This window comes from Trichosurus vulpecula, chromosome 3, assembly GCF_011100635.1.
Source record: "Trichosurus vulpecula isolate mTriVul1 chromosome 3, mTriVul1.pri, whole genome shotgun sequence".
Taxonomy (NCBI): Eukaryota; Metazoa; Chordata; class Mammalia; order Diprotodontia; family Phalangeridae; genus Trichosurus; species Trichosurus vulpecula.
The window spans coordinates 234606014-234619799 of NC_050575.1; the positions used below are offsets into that span (position 1 = coordinate 234606014).

General features: G+C 37.4%; 1 protein-coding gene and 1 pseudogene across 1 annotated transcript; one reads left to right on the plus strand and one right to left on the minus strand.

The window, feature by feature from the left end:
• On the minus strand, positions 1–404 carry LOC118844502 (biogenesis of lysosome-related organelles complex 1 subunit 2-like). The gene has a single exon (XM_036752406.1). The coding sequence runs from the start codon at positions 298–300 to the stop codon at positions 1–3; it is 300 nt and encodes a 99-aa protein (XP_036608301.1). The 5' UTR covers positions 301–404.
• On the plus strand, positions 299–9485 carry LOC118842427 (annotated as a pseudogene).
• The last annotated feature ends 4301 nt before the right edge of the window (positions 9486–13786 follow it).

The following is a 13786-nucleotide window of genomic DNA, read 5'->3' on the forward strand; positions in this document are numbered from 1 at the left end:
TCATCGCCTCTCTAACTTCTTGTACTTTGCTTCTAGTTTCTTTGAATATGCATCCAATTTGTAAGCTGCCTGCTCAAGAGCTGCTACTTGCTCCTCAATTAGAGTGATCTGATCCAGATAAGGCTGAAGTGCTGCATATTTCTGGTTTAAGTCCTTTAGGTTTCTACTTATGTTTACTGCAATATCTTTCATTTCTAGATACTTCAAGCTAGTCAGTTTGTTCATATTTTCCAGAAGTTTATAGTCTTCACTGGTAGCTGTGAGCTCGCTCGTCAGGTACGTGGCCATTTTGGAGAACATGTCCTGGCACAGCCCCGTGATGTCCGCCTCGGCGGGCTCCGTGGCCTCCTCCGCTGTCTCCACCACGGCATCGTCTAGGCCGGGGAAGGGAGGTAGGAGAAAGGATGGAGAGAAGGATGGAATGGCGAAGAAAGGGGAAAGGAAGGGGGGAAGGGAGGGGGAGGGAGGGGAAGGGAAAGGGGCAAGAGTGGAAGGAAAGGGAGAAAAGGGGACGATAAAAATATTTAAAAAGAAAATACAAGAAATTCAGAGGTAATGTTAACTGTCATACAATGACCTGAGAAGTGGAGAGAAGAAAAGGCTCGCCCTCCCCATACTATGTTTGGTGTCTATTAATTGAACACATACACACACAGAGAAAACATTTGAGTAGGTGAAGCTCTGAACACTACTTTTAAAAATTGTTTTAATTGTATTAAACAAAAAAGAACAATGTGAATGCTTTGTTTATATCTGTTAGTATGAACCTTATTTCTAGAAACTGAGAATTTGCTAGGAAATAGATAAAGGGTTGAAGATTGCATGCAGATAAAGAAAAGACCAGCCCCACATCAGTATCTCCTTCATCAGCTTAAAGCAAAATCTGAGACAACTTTTCAGCTGAAGACAACTCAACCAGGGACTAAACAATCACCGGAAGGGAAGATGATAAACATCAAACAAGAAGGGAAATCAAAGAATTAGAGAATCAACAAATGTTAGAACTACAAAAGGATCATCAAATGCAAACTTTTATTTTACCAAGGGAGAAATTGAGACAAGTAGATGTGAAGTGATTTAACCAAGGTTTCCTATTGATTAAGACAGAATCAACACCAATTACCAATTACCAACCTAATACAGTGGAAATAATGTCAGATTTGTAACAGGTTCAAATTGGTTCATTGGTTCAAATCCCAGCTCTGCTACTAAGTAGCCATGTTACCTCAGTCATCATGTAACTTCTGTGGGTCTAGTTTCTTCATCTATAAATAAAAGACTTGGTCTAGATGATCTCTAATGCCTTTTTCAACTCAAAATCTCTTATCCTGTCACACAGAAACATAGATACTAATCTGCACGCCATTCACTTAGTTAAATATATTTTTATACAAATAATCTAGTACTCAGAGAGGTAAACTTGAAAAGGGAAACCAAAACAAGAAAAATCATTTCAGAACAATCAACATCTTCTGTTGTACACAAAATAGGATCTAAATGGTTGTATATACTTACCTATCAAAATTGCAGGTGACCCAAAGTGCAGAGTAGGGAAGCATGGTCCAAGTGTCATGGGCACAGCAATGATTCGAATGTGAAATAAGCAGTGAAAATTATCACCAAGATGTTTGTGCCCAGAAAATGAAGTGGTAGTGATAGAGTGAGAGTAAGGAACAACAGATGGACAACCTGGATTATAACAACTAAACTTCTGTCCATGACACATAAAAAGAAACAGAGAACGCTCCCCCAATGAATTGGGGGAGCGTTCTCTTGAGGATTTATAGAAAGGCATAGCCATGAATTGCTTAAGATGAGAAGGCACAGAGGGATCATGATGGGAGGACTTCCTACTTTCACTGGCAGAAAAATGGATCTATTATAAGATATGCTTCCATCCTAAATCGCAGAAAGTGGAGTCTGTACTTCATACTTGAGGTCACTAATGACAACATTGAGTGTTACACATGTGGAGGTATTAAACTAGCATTTGAGCTTATCAATCACACTGAAAAGTTCAGGAAGGAATAATTGACTACTCTTTTAGGAACAAAGGTGTAGGCAAATTTGGGGAGCATGATTTAAGAATAGTACATAAAGCCCCATGAAAATGTATCCCTGAAGGCAAATGATACAAAGATAGACTTTTTAGCTAAAAAAATCTGTAAAATATCAGCTTCATGTTCAGACAGGCACTGACAGATCTAATAATCAGACAGTATCAACCGTCTGTTAAATCTCCCCACTCTGACACCCTCAGATGCTACTGAGAGAAGCATTTTTTACTTAACTTATTTAAAATGCACTCCTTGCCCAAAAGCTTTTCAGAAGGTATCAGAAATAGTTAGACTTTTTTTTGGTAGGGAAAGGTTGCCAAGCCAGGTAAAACTGCCATTAAGTACTACTATGTGTTATTTCATCATGCAAAGCAAAACCAATCTGAGACATCATATATTGACTGACTTTTGATATTGAGAGGTTACTTAGATCATAGACTCTCCTGGATTACCTGTAAACTCAAACCTGGAGTTGCCATTTTCTCAAAGTGTTTAGAATAGGAAATATGTCTTCTGGGTACCATTATGGACCATAGGATAATAGATTTAGGGCTGTAATAGAGCAAACTTTCAGTTCCGCTACATCTATCTCTGAAAGCCTATGTTATAGATGAATTGCTGAACACATAGATGAAAGGAGTTTTTCTGTGTGGGTCAAGGGAGGAAGGAGAGGAGAGAAAGGTATAAAATAAACCTGCAAAAATAGATTGTAGCCAAGTTTTAAAAGGCCTAGAATTTTAAAATAAATATGTATACTTCTTTTTGAGGATAATGAGCAACTTAATTTTATTTTACTTTAATATTTTAGTAGTAGCAGTAGTCATACTCAGAATAGTACTGACAAATAGATAACTAGTAGGTTATAAAAGGAGTCACTTTTCTGTTACAAGCTTGGATAAAATGGCCTCTCAAATCCTTCCCAAGCCTTGAAATTTTGTGGTTATATGGTGTGATGAGAGACTGTATTAGGAGGAGTGTTTTGTGAAAGATGGTTTGGAAGAAAAACTGAAGATGAGGCCATTTAGGAACCTTTTTCCTACCATCATGTTAGGAAGCAATGAAGACTTGACCAAAGGCGTTACTAATGAAAGTAGAATTGAGTAAATAAAAACAAATCTTGCCAAGGAAGAATTGATAGGACTTGTCAACTGATTAAGTTAGTGATTGAAGGAGAACGAAGATTCAGATTTTTGAAGATTCAGTGTTTTTAGGGTTTCATCAAGTTAACCCTTCATGTTTCAGACCCTCACCTTGATATGACTTGTGGCCAAATTTGGATAAGTCTCCTGACTCCAAATTTAGTGTGTTTTCCCCACCACTTCTTTATGCATTGTCTTAGAGGCACATTAGCTAACCAGAAGTCCTGGAGAAACGTGATGGTAAGTGGGGCACAGGCTATCTATGAATTGATGTCCTTTTGGTCTTGTCAATTAAAAAGTCAATGTTTAAAAATATTTGTCAAATGACTACTCTGTGTAGGTCTTTTATATTAGATGCCAGGGGTATGAAGGTAGATTTGATATAATCCTTATCCTCAAAAAGGTCGCAACTTAATATGAGGAAGAAGAAATATACAAATAATTAAGAAAGGGGGCATGAAGATCTGACCTCAGAAACAGGAAGGTCTGTTTTTAAGTTCTGCTTCTGACGATACTGTCTATGCAATTCTGAGAACAGCATTTAACCTCTCTCTATTTCTAAAATGGTAATATTGATGATAATGTGATAGCAATAATAATGGTGATAAATAATTCTAAAAAAATATGAATGGCTAAATCAGTGAAATAAGTACATATGAAAGCAAGTCAGGATGAAATCACTATTAACTTAAATTTAAGACGGCTTATACTTAAGAAGCCTGGAATTTTGTTCAAATCAGTTTCTCCAGTGAAATGATAAAAACTACAACAAATCATTGTAGGATACCAAAATATAACACCTATTAAATACCTAGCAAGACATAACCCTATTGCTAGAATTATGAATTAGAGGCTCACTATCTTCTATGAATTAACAGATGATAAATATCTGTAGTTCAAATCTAGACTTCAAAATATCCTTAATAATTCAACAATTAAGCAATACTGACAATGGACCATAGCTATTATCCATAATCACTGGGAAATAATATTCATCCATAAAACATGTAAGAACAATATTTTAAATAGATGTGAACATACCAAATACTCATAATTTTCAAGCTGTGTGCAATGACAAGTTACTAAAATATAAAGTAGAAGGAATCAAGCCCACGTGGGAACAGAATAAGGTACATATCATTCTTGTTGTCCTGTATACTCCTGAAGTTATTCTAAGATTCCTTCAATGAGACTACAGAGGATCAACTTGTATATTCTACTTTTATTCAACTCACAAAGCAGTTATTTTTCTATCTATTCAAGAGACCACAGAACATTAAGTATATTTAAAAAAAATCCAGAATAGTGACTTGTCTCAAAACTGTTTCTAATTCAACAACATAGAACAAGAGGAGCAGAATGAGATGATAATAATAGCAATGTTAATTACTAAAATCTCAACTTATCATCCATGTCACAATGTGGAAGGGAAGGGCAACATAAAAGTCAGGAAATTCTAATAGAGAAGATGTACAGTGGAGAGTCTGTGTATAATGAGATAAGTATGAAGTCCTAGTAGGAACTACGGAGTTTTAGACAATTGGGCTCTGATGATAACCAATGATTGGGTTAGCACCCAAACAGTACGATATAATTCCTATGAATCTAAGAAAGAGATGGAGTGTTACAGAGTTACGTGCTATGCCTATTTGAAATTATCATGATAATCTGATTGACAGGGAAGACAGTAGAGAAAATGGATTCCTTTTGGGTTGAAGTACCACCAGAAGGTAAGATACTCTGGAACAAATCAGAAATACCAATATAATGCCTGCTGGAAATGCTTCCATTTGATTTTAACCAGGAAATCAAGTAAATCATGAGTGAGCATCTAATGGAATGAAGATGAAATGAAAGATTCTTTTTATTATGTGTCAATTTTACATGGTAACAAAATTGGAAGCAGATTTTATCAGTTATAGGAAATGATTTCATTTTATTTTTGCCAATGATATCTTTAGATATTATACTACACAATAATGAAGACTAATACAAGGCAATCTTAGAAAATAAGATTATTCTTAAACCTGGGTTAGATGAAATAAGAGTATTAATAGAAGTTATTTAAATCTGAAAAAGGTATTGAATAGTTGCTTAAATCTAGAAAAGGAAAAACTAAAGAATAAGAAAGCATTGAAAAATCTATACAATACAAAACCAGAAATTCTACCTATTAATGAAAGGGATAGTATAAATAATTTTCGTATCTTGAATCATTTAATTAATTTATTATTTATTAATCATAAATATCAAATACTATGCTAGGGCCTTGGGGTACAAGTGCAAAGAATTAAATAATTTCTATTTCTAAAGAGTTTATATAATAATTAGGAAAACAATATATACATATAAAATATATACATCATAAATATAAGGTTAATAAATGCAAGTATAGGCAGAGTGGTTAAATATGAAGAAATCTAGGAGGATCAGGGAAGCTTTCTGTTGAATATATTGCCTGACCCTTGATTTTCTATAAATGAATTATGCTAATATACTTTGTTTTTACCTAGTCTAAAATTTCCCCACTACCTGTCCCTCTCCCTTTCCAGAGCACTATCTCATATGACAAGGTTTTAGTAAAAAGAATTTGCAACATTCAGTTTCTATTTTTTGTTCTTTCCATGTGTATTATTATAGTCATAGTGTGTATTATTTTATTGGGTCTACTTATAAGTTGTATCAATTCATTGGAGTTTTTCAGTATTCTCTGTATTCATTATATTCATTCTTATTGCACAGTGATATTCCATTACATTCATATACCATGATTTATCTACTCATTGTCCAATTGATACACATCTATTTTGTTTCCAGTTCTTTGTTGTCATAGTAAAGTACTGCCATAAATATTTCAGTATATTTAGGGCCTTTCTTCTTATCAATGGCTTCCTTCAAGTATAAACCCAGTAAGGAGTTTCTATTAAAAGGGTATGAACAATTTAATCTCAGTTTCAGAATTCTAAATTGCCTTACTAAATGATTGTACTAATTAATATTGAATTTTATCTTGAAGGAAGAGAGGGACTCTATAAGGCACAGATCAGGATGAATTCCCTTCTAGGCATATGGGATAGACAGTGAGGGGGCACGGAAACACAAATGGAGTTTATAAACAAGTAATGGAAAGAAGACTAGTTTGGCTTTATTTCAGAGTGTGGAAGGGGAAGTAATGTTGAGAGAAGTGAGTCTAGGAAGATAGATTGTGGTGAGTGTGTATAAGGCATTAAAAGCTAAAATAGCTAAAGCCAAATAGTTGATACTAAAAAAAAACCCAGAAAGTAAGTAGTTTATATTTTACATCCAAAGCAATAGTAAGACACTGGAGTTGGCTGAGTAGGGGGATCATATTGCTAGATCATTACTTATGGAGAATTACTTTGGCAGCATCACATGGGACAAACAAGATTAGGGTGGAGTTTGAGATAGGGAGAGTAATTAGGAGGCTTTTGCAGTAAGATAGGTTATAGGTGATGAGAACCTGAAATAAATTTCTGTATGAGTCAAGAGAAGAGCACATAAGAGAAATATCCTATGAATGTAAAGTGGCAAGATTTTTCAACTGATTGCATATGTGTGGTTGAGGACAAAAAAAGAGTATTGAATCATGCTAAGACTACAGGCTTGAGACATTAGAGGAATGGTGGTTCCTTTGACGGAAGTAAGGAAGCAAGGAAAGGATTATTTTAGGAGGAAAGATAAGGAATTCAATTTTACATGTGTTGAATTTAACGTATCTCCAGGAAATCCAGTTCAAATTGCCCAATAGGTAACTGCGTATTGGTAATCTGGGATTAAAGTTCAGGAAAGCAACTGCAGTTACATGTATAAATATCAAAGTCATCCGCATAGAAACAACAAGTAAACCCTATGGGAGTTGATGAAATTACCAAGGGAAATAGAATAGAGGAAGAAGAGGAAAGAAGAGAAAAATAAATTTGAAAAGAAGATTGACATACTTTTAAAAAATTTTAATGGCATAAATTCAACCCATACCCACTTTTCCAAAATAGTGCATTCCAAAAAAGCTGTTATCTGCTAAAACCATCATGTATGAACACATTCTCTCACAAAACTTGACAGAGAGTGTAAAAACATTTTAGTACTCATGCATAAAAGTCTATATTTCAGCTGTTACCATGGTAAAGACTATAGGAAGAAAGGTGGTACTATCTAGGTATAGTAGACTTAAGGACAATACCACTATGTCTGAAGAAGCTATTAGGTTTCTATTGAAATCCTTGGATAACCTTAAATAGACATTCAAATGTTATAACAAGAATTATCTGGAGTATGTAAGAAAACATTTGAAGAACAACTTGTTCAATTAAAAGCAACAACAATAACAACACATTATACGAATCAATTGTGGAAAGAAATGTACATGAGAGTTTTTTTTAATAATCTTGTTGTTTGTTGTTCATCCTTCATTTCTGAAGAGGACCAGTGACATCATGATTTTAGGGTAAAGTGCTGGATGATGAGTGATGTTTTGACTTACAGGTGAATAGGAATTAAATGAGGAAGAGTTATGCAGTCATCAGCCTCACTCTCTCTTCCAGAGTCAGGATAAAAGTTAAGATGACTAGTTATGGCTAAGGAGGCAGTAGACGACTTTGGCATCTTTGATGTCTGACCAAGCTCTAAATATCCCACAGAGCCTACTTCAGTTGTCTTCATTGCCACTGGAATAAATTGTTGTTATCCACTTGTTCCACTGGGGGAAAATCTTTACATGATTGGGGTACACATCCCCTGACTCACTGTTGGGTTTGAGACCTATCAGTTACCCTCAAATTTGTTTAGCCTACTTGCTAATATGATTTTTACTGGGGCTCAGCTATTGTGCATGCTACAGCTATTCTTAATACTGAATACTTTTAATACTCTTGACACTCAATCCATAATTGAAAGCAAAAGCCAGATATAGTTGAGCTTGTCTAGCAAAGTAGTTGGGCAAAGCTTTGGCCCCACTCCCAAATGGTGGCACCTCAACCCCCACCCCTCACCCTTTATCTTTGTCTCTGTCTTAGCTCCCTTCTTTATATGCCCTGCAGAAGAAATTTTTTTAAGCCATGGCCCCACATTTAACCCTTTCTATGCAAGGGCTGCAGAGATCCCTCTAGAGCCCAGGGCCCAGAGGGCTCAAGTGGACAAGTTGGTCAAGTTTCTTCACCTACCCCTGGAATATTTCTCCCTTCTACCACCTTTGTTGCTACCTGGGGATGATGGAGAGGCTTCTCTGGGAGGAACTTTCCTACCACCTTTTCCCCCATTTAAGGAACCATTACCCCCTTCTCTAGAAGAAGTTCCATCCCCAGACCCAGCCCCACCCTTAAGCTTAGCCTCCACCCCTACCCCCAATTTTAACCCTGTGGCCCCCAAATTCCCTCCTATCACTCCTAAGTCTAGCCCTCTGGCACCTGGGTTTCCTTTCATCTGAAGGAGGGAGGTTCACATGCACCCCACCCCCAACACACATTTGTGCAGGATCTTCTCAACAGCTTCCCAGCTTCACCTATGCCCAACAGAAAGGCAAGCTTTGTGTTCAGGAGAAGAAATGTCATTGCTCCCTCTTGCTCAGGACTAGGTACATGCTCCTGGGAGAAGGGCCTCTAATTCTTTGGGAGGTAGGAGAATTGGAAAAGTTGACACAGTAGTTAATGAGGGACATTGAGCCACCAGCCAGTAACAAGATCCTCACCACCGAAGGGTATGGTTGGTACCACCAGGCCCTCGTATGTGCCCAGTCTGTAGTCTGGGCACTTGGGGGACAATTCCATGTCATATGTTACACATGTCATTGGTGTGAGTGGCAGCTGCAGGGGCAGCAGTTCAATAGCCGTGAAGGGGCACCTTACTCTGAAGAGTGATAGGAGATTAACCTAGAGAAGTGTAGCACGTGTGGGGGGCCTATCACTGAGCAGATGCTGAGAGCCAAGCTATAGGTCTTCCATTCCCAATGCTTTTCCTGTGTGGTCTGGACCTGCCCCCTGGAGGGTGTCTACTTTGTCATGAGCCAAGCCAATAGCCCTGTGGTGCCCCTGACTGTCACTGACAATGTGCCCCACCCTGCTTGGTGCTGAACCCATCACTCCTCAACCGGGCTGAGATGAGACTATTCAAGTGGTAGCTCTTGACAAAAACTTCCACATTAAATGTTACAGGTGTGAGTGAGGACTGAGGGAAATTCCTGTCCATTGAGGCTAATGAGATTAGGTGTTTTCCTCTGGATGGACAAGTACTGTGTCATCACAGCTACACAATCCAGGCCCAGACTTACGGGTGAACTCGTTTTCATGAATCTTGAAGATCTAGGATCCACTCTAGATCAGAGAAAGTACCTATTTTAAGATCAAGTCTTCATTCTGTTCGTCCTCATTCCCTGTCCTAAGCCATATGAAAAATTACAGCTGGCTTCAAACTAGTTCCTCTTAAGTTCTGGGGGTGGGCGTATACATCTACATCTATATCTACATGTATATATGTATACATGAATTATATATAGATATGTATGTATGTATGTATACATATATATATATATATATATATATATATAGAGAGAGAGAGAGAGAGAGAGAGAGAGAGAGACAGAGACAGAGACAGAGACAGAGACAAAGAGACAGAGAGAGAGAGATTGAAAGAGAGAGAGAGAGTGGCTCTTATGTATAATGGGCAATCACTGAGTCAAGAAGATGCAATTGTTCCAAATCGTTCTTTAACTCAGAAATTTTAACTATTTTGTGTGTGTTTGTGTGTGTGTGTGTGTGTGTGTGTGTGTGTGTGTGTGTGTGAAGGACCCCTTTGTAACTCTGATGAAACTGATAGACTCCCTTTCATGATTGAAGGAAATGCTAAATTTCCATTAGGGGTAAGCAATTCTATATTTTAGGAATTCTATATCACCAGACTGAACCAGGTTGGCCCAAGGTGCCTTTTGTTTTATTATGAAAACTTCTCTCTTCTTGGGGAGGGCAAGACAGGGCAGTAATTTCAAGCAGACAGATTCTCATCACGAATCAGCTCTTAGACTGCTGTATCAAAACCACTAGTATCAGCTGCTATAGCCTTTGAGGCAACGCAAATGTCCCAAGCAATAGTATGTGGAACACAAGTATGTCAAGCTATTTTCATCTAATATTCGTGCAGTTCTCTTATGCCTTTCAGGCATGCTGTTATATATTAAAGGGGTTTCCATTCACTAGACATCATCAAACAAAAGCTGAATGAATACTTGCTAGATACATTGGAGAGTAGATTCATGTATGATGGATAGTACTAAATGACTTCTAAAGTCCTTTCTAACATTAAGATTTTGTTGACTCCAAAATTAGTGTTGTTCCTCATTCTTTACTTGATCTGTTTTCTGGCTGACTTCTCTGTTCCTATTTCTTATATAGTTTCCATACTTCAAAGTCTATCTCAGTCTTATTTCCTTGGTCTTCAGTTATCTTCCTTCCTCCCTCTATCCTCCCTCTCTACTAAAGGATGATATCCAAATAACCTTTAAAAATTCAACATTTATAAACTTCCTGTATGTCAAAAAGCACTGATGGGTGCTTGAAGAAATACAGAGTTTAACCAAAAATGCTCTGCCCTCATGGAGATCAGGTGTTAGGTTAAGGCTTGGAAACAGATGTGCAAAAAACATAACATTGGATGGTAAATGCACTAAAGAAGAATAAAAAAAAAACATGAACTTGGTGAAGTCTAAAGACGAAGTTATCATAATTAAATAGGTAGGAAGTTAACCTTTGAAGATCAATGGGTATAGAGAACACGTTCAGGGTCAGAAAGTCATCCAGCTCAGCTACAACATAAATTTCTAGGTGACCCATTTAATATAGTGCTAGAACTTGAGTTCAAATCCTGCCTCAAACTCTTAATAGCCATGTGATCCTAAAGAAGACATTTAACTGCTTTGTGCCTTGGTTTTCTCATCCATAAAATGACGAGGATGGATTCTATGTCATCTAAGGATTTCTTGAAATTTAAGTCTATGATCCTAAAATGAAGAGCGCAAGGTGGGGAGTATGAGATTGAAAAGTCAGTCAACATGCATTTATTAAAGACTTTGCTAAGCAGTGGAGATTCCAAGAAAGACAAAACAGTTCATTGTGTCAAGAGGTATACATTCTAGTGGAGGAGACAACATTTGAGTAACTATATGCAAAGATGTACATAGCAGACATATACAGTATAAATGGAAGAGAGATGGGATTAAGGAAGGTGGAAAATTAAGAGAGGAAAAAAAAATCTCCTACAGAAGGTGGCATTTGGAGGATGCCAAAGAAGTTAGGAAACAGTAGTGGGGAGTGAGTGCATTCTAAGCATAAGGACAGTTAATTCAAATCCATGGAGATGGGAGATTGAGTATCATGTATGAGGAAGAGTAAGTAGGTCAATAATTGCATTGTGTAAATTGTAGCTTCATAATGTAAAGTATGTAAAGTGTTTGGTGAGAAATAAAGTGTGAAAAGACCAATATAAAGGGGTCAAGTTATGAAGAACTTCAAATTCCAAAAAGAGGAAAATTTGAAATTTGGTTCTGGTAGTCATAGTGAGTCCTTGGAGTTTACCAATGGGAACAGGGTTGGGGTGTGTGCCATGGTCAGACTTTCATTTTAAGGAAATCACTTTGGCATGTAAGTGGAAGATAAATAAAAGTGAAGAGAGAGAAAAGAAGACCAATTAGAAGACTATTTTAATAGGGATGCCAGATTGTGGACCATAGTGCACCACGAAAGGATTTAAACTTGGTCAGCAAATAGAAAACAACTCTAGATTTTGAAGCAGAAGGGTTATATGAGCAGATCTATGAATAAGAAACTATTCTGACAGTAGTATGAGTGTTAAATTGGAAGTGACAGAGAAGAAAAGAAGGAAGACTTATTAGGATGCTATTGCAATAGTCTCAAGGGGAAGTGATGAGGGCCAAAGAGCATTATAATGAAATAATCCCACAGGAGTCCTTTCTGCACTAACCTCAGTATCCCTATATTTTATCTCTCTTCTTCCCTCTTCTTCCTTCTTCCTCCTTCTTCCTTCTTCCTTCTTCCTTCTTCTTCCTTCTTCTTCTTCTTCTTCTTCTTCTTCTTCTTCTTCTTCTTCTTCTTCTTCTTCTTCTTCTTCTTCTTCTTTTTGTTCTTCTCTGTCTCTCTCTATCTCTCTCTCTCTCTCTCTCTCTCTCTCTCTCTCTCTCTCTCTCTCTCTCTCTCTCTTTCTCTCTCCTAGGCCTGCAAAGACATTGGAGCATTATCTACTTTTTGTCTCCTTGACACTGTCTCTGTGACACATTCTTGGACAACCCATGGATAAGCATCGATAGCTCATCCACTTCCCCCACTGACCCAAAGTACAAGTATAATTTTTATTAAAAAAAAACTGTAATGAGAAATAAGGCAAAGAAGTTAAAAAATAACGAGTGTAGAAATATAGCTAAGCTTAAAATAGTTCTAAGTTTTCAAAAAAATTGAGTCAGTTTCTAATACAAGTAATTTAGCAACAATAACAATAGAAAAGTTCCAACTATATGTACTGCTGTTTGTTCAGTGCTGGGGAAAGATGTGAAAAAGAAAATTTTTCTCTTATGTCAAGGTGTTATTGCTATGAAATGAGGGCTAGTGCCACACAAGGAAGACAGAAAGTAGACTTTGATAAGGTAATGTGCATTAAGAAAATCTGGTGAAAGACTGTACACTTTTAGCTAGGAGCAATCCAGAGAGACTTCATGGGAGAGTGTACACTTGGGCTTGGTGTGAAAGAAAGAAAAGGATTTCAATAGGCAGAGATTAAAAAGAAGGAATCCCAGGCAGAAGGGATAAACTCAGAGATGATTACAGATTTTGATGTGTTCCTGTACTTCCTGCAGAGGAAAGATTCCATAAATATTTCATGATTGACAGACACTACTTTCTGGAGAAGTGAGGTCTGGAACAATTATAAGCAGCATGATGTAACACAGAGTACTGAACTTGGAATCAGAAGACCTGGGCACATCTCAGCTCCCCTGCTTATTAGCTGTATGAACAAGTCATTTCAGTGATCAGGTAGTACCTAGTGATATGTCAATTCCTTTCAGCAACAGAGGTCTATGAGTCAACAGTTCCATGATTTGACACAAGGCACTCAATATATCTCTCAGTGGCCACCATTTAGCTTATTCAAGTCTGCTGCCCCCATCTGACTGTTGGGACTGGTTTGGAATTGTTGGAATTTCCTTTCTTCCTCAAACTGACTTACACAGATCTTTCATTGTTCCCATTTATACCATAAGGCACAAAGTGGAGAGTGTATGATTCTAGCTTTTGACTGGTCTCGGGGTTGGGAGTAATAGCTCCTACAGATGGTCTTTAAGGTCCATCCAAAAGCCAATATGAACTTGAAGCCAAATGACGCTAAATAAGAAAAGGCTAGATTTTGTAAGTGACAGGAACCAAAACGAAGGTGAGGGGGAAGGATTAGTGGGGTGAGGATGGGAAGTGGGGGGGGGAGTGTTTTTGCCAAACTAAATTCCCAAACTAACCAATCCTCCTTGTGTTATGTAAGACCAGAGTCAAAGTTCAGGCCAATCGTGGGAAACTTGTCTCT

Coding starts and splice junctions, on each gene's coding strand:
- LOC118844502 (XM_036752406.1), bottom strand. CDS start 300: ATGTTCTCCAAAATGGCCACGTACCTGACGAGCGAGCTCACAGCTACC.